This window comes from Chaetura pelagica, unplaced genomic scaffold (assembly GCF_000747805.2).
Source record: "Chaetura pelagica isolate M959 unplaced genomic scaffold, ChaPel_1.0 scaffold704, whole genome shotgun sequence".
Lineage (NCBI taxonomy): Eukaryota > Metazoa > Chordata > Aves > Apodiformes > Apodidae > Chaetura > Chaetura pelagica.
In genome coordinates this window covers 314375-315779 of record NW_009952994.1, presented here as the reverse complement: position 1 = coordinate 315779, position 1405 = coordinate 314375, and the positions used below count along the sequence as shown (strand labels likewise).

Sequence of the window (1405 nt, the reverse complement as noted above, 5' to 3'; positions counted from 1 at the left end):
GACAGACATCATACCCGGGGCATCGGCTGGAGATGGCCCGTCCCCTCCTTCCAACCTCACGCTCCTGGTGTGGGGGGGTAAAGTGTGGTGGCAAAACCACCCCGTGCTCGCCCTCTTGGGTGATGAGGGAGCAGCTGTGACCTGTGGGCAGGTCGCCAAGGGCTCCCTAATGAGGTGGGGAGGCTGTGATGAAGGGGGTGGAGAACCGTGGCCCCCCCCCAGATCACCCAGCTGCCCAGGGTGGGGATGGTGGGAGGCAACCCCAGAGCAGGACCAGGTGAGTGGGGAGAAAGTCACAGAGGACTGGAGAGAGGGAAGGTGGAAGGACCCAGCACCCAGTCTCCTACTGCACAGGGACACTTTGAGATGCACCCTTGGCAACTTCTTCCCCCTCCTCCCTCCCAGCCACCCCCAGCTCCTCTCACCCAGGCTCACCTGACCCGTTTCCTCTCCAAAAGGCAGCCAGGAAGATGCCAGTCAGGAGGGTTCATCTCAGCACCTGCTGCTGCAGCTCTGGAGTCAGTGACAAGAGCAGGGATCTGGTCCCTGGGTTGTGGGGGGCTGGCTCTGCAGATGCAGAGCTGCTCCCTGGAGCCTTCATGTCCCTTAGAGCTCCTTTAGCCCAAGCAGGCAGCAGGACACACACCATCTCTCCCTCCCACATCCCACTTTCCCACCCCACATCACTGCTGGGGGCATTTCTGGGTCCGGGTGTCCTCGTTGCCCCTCACTGTGCTCATCACTCTCCTCCAGCCTTTATATCTGTCTCGGGGGACTGTCCCCTGCACCTGGACGAGATCCGCCACTTCCTGAACCTGTGCCCAGAGCTCTCCCTCGGCTGGTTTGAGGAGGGGCGGCTCGTGGCCTTCATCATCGGCTCCCTCTGGGACCAGGACAGGCTCAGCCAGGTAAGAGCTGGACCCTGTTCTTCCCAGCTCCTGTGCTGGGAGAGGCACCACACGCCCTGACACCACTCACCAAGCCTTCCTCCCAAGACCAATTGCTACAGGGAAACGAACTTTCTCGTTAATTAATTTTACTGATGCTGTTAAAAAAAAAACAACACAACAACCCAACACCCAATTATGCCCAGTAATTCCCCACAACATTCAAACGGAAGAAGCCTGGGAGAAGGTGAATGAGGCTGGCACCGGGGACCCTTCTCCCTTTGTGGGGGTGGGAGGGGGACCCTGCTTTAGCAGGACGCAAAGACACGCAAAGAATGGGGCTCTCCTGCTCCCACTAACCCTGTTCCCCCCACCCCTGGCAGGAAGCCCTGACCCTGCACAGGCCCCGGGGCACAGCAGTGCACATCCACGTGCTGGCCGTGCACCGCACCTTCCGGCAGCAGGGCAAGGGCTCCATCCTGCTCTGGCGGGACCTGCAGCCCCTGCGCCGCCCGCCC

General features: G+C 61.0%; 1 protein-coding gene across 1 annotated transcript in view; it reads left to right on the top strand.

Annotated features, from left to right (window-relative positions):
* Positions 1-246: 246 nt before the first annotated feature.
* AANAT (aralkylamine N-acetyltransferase) overlaps positions 247-1405 on the top strand; it is a 2113-nt gene continuing 954 nt past the window's right edge. Inside the window, exons 1-2 of the mRNA XM_009996569.1 lie at positions 247-277; positions 754-908. Of these exons, the coding sequence (XP_009994871.1) occupies positions 247-277; positions 754-908 (186 nt within the window). The remainder of the gene's footprint in view (positions 278-753; positions 909-1405) is intronic.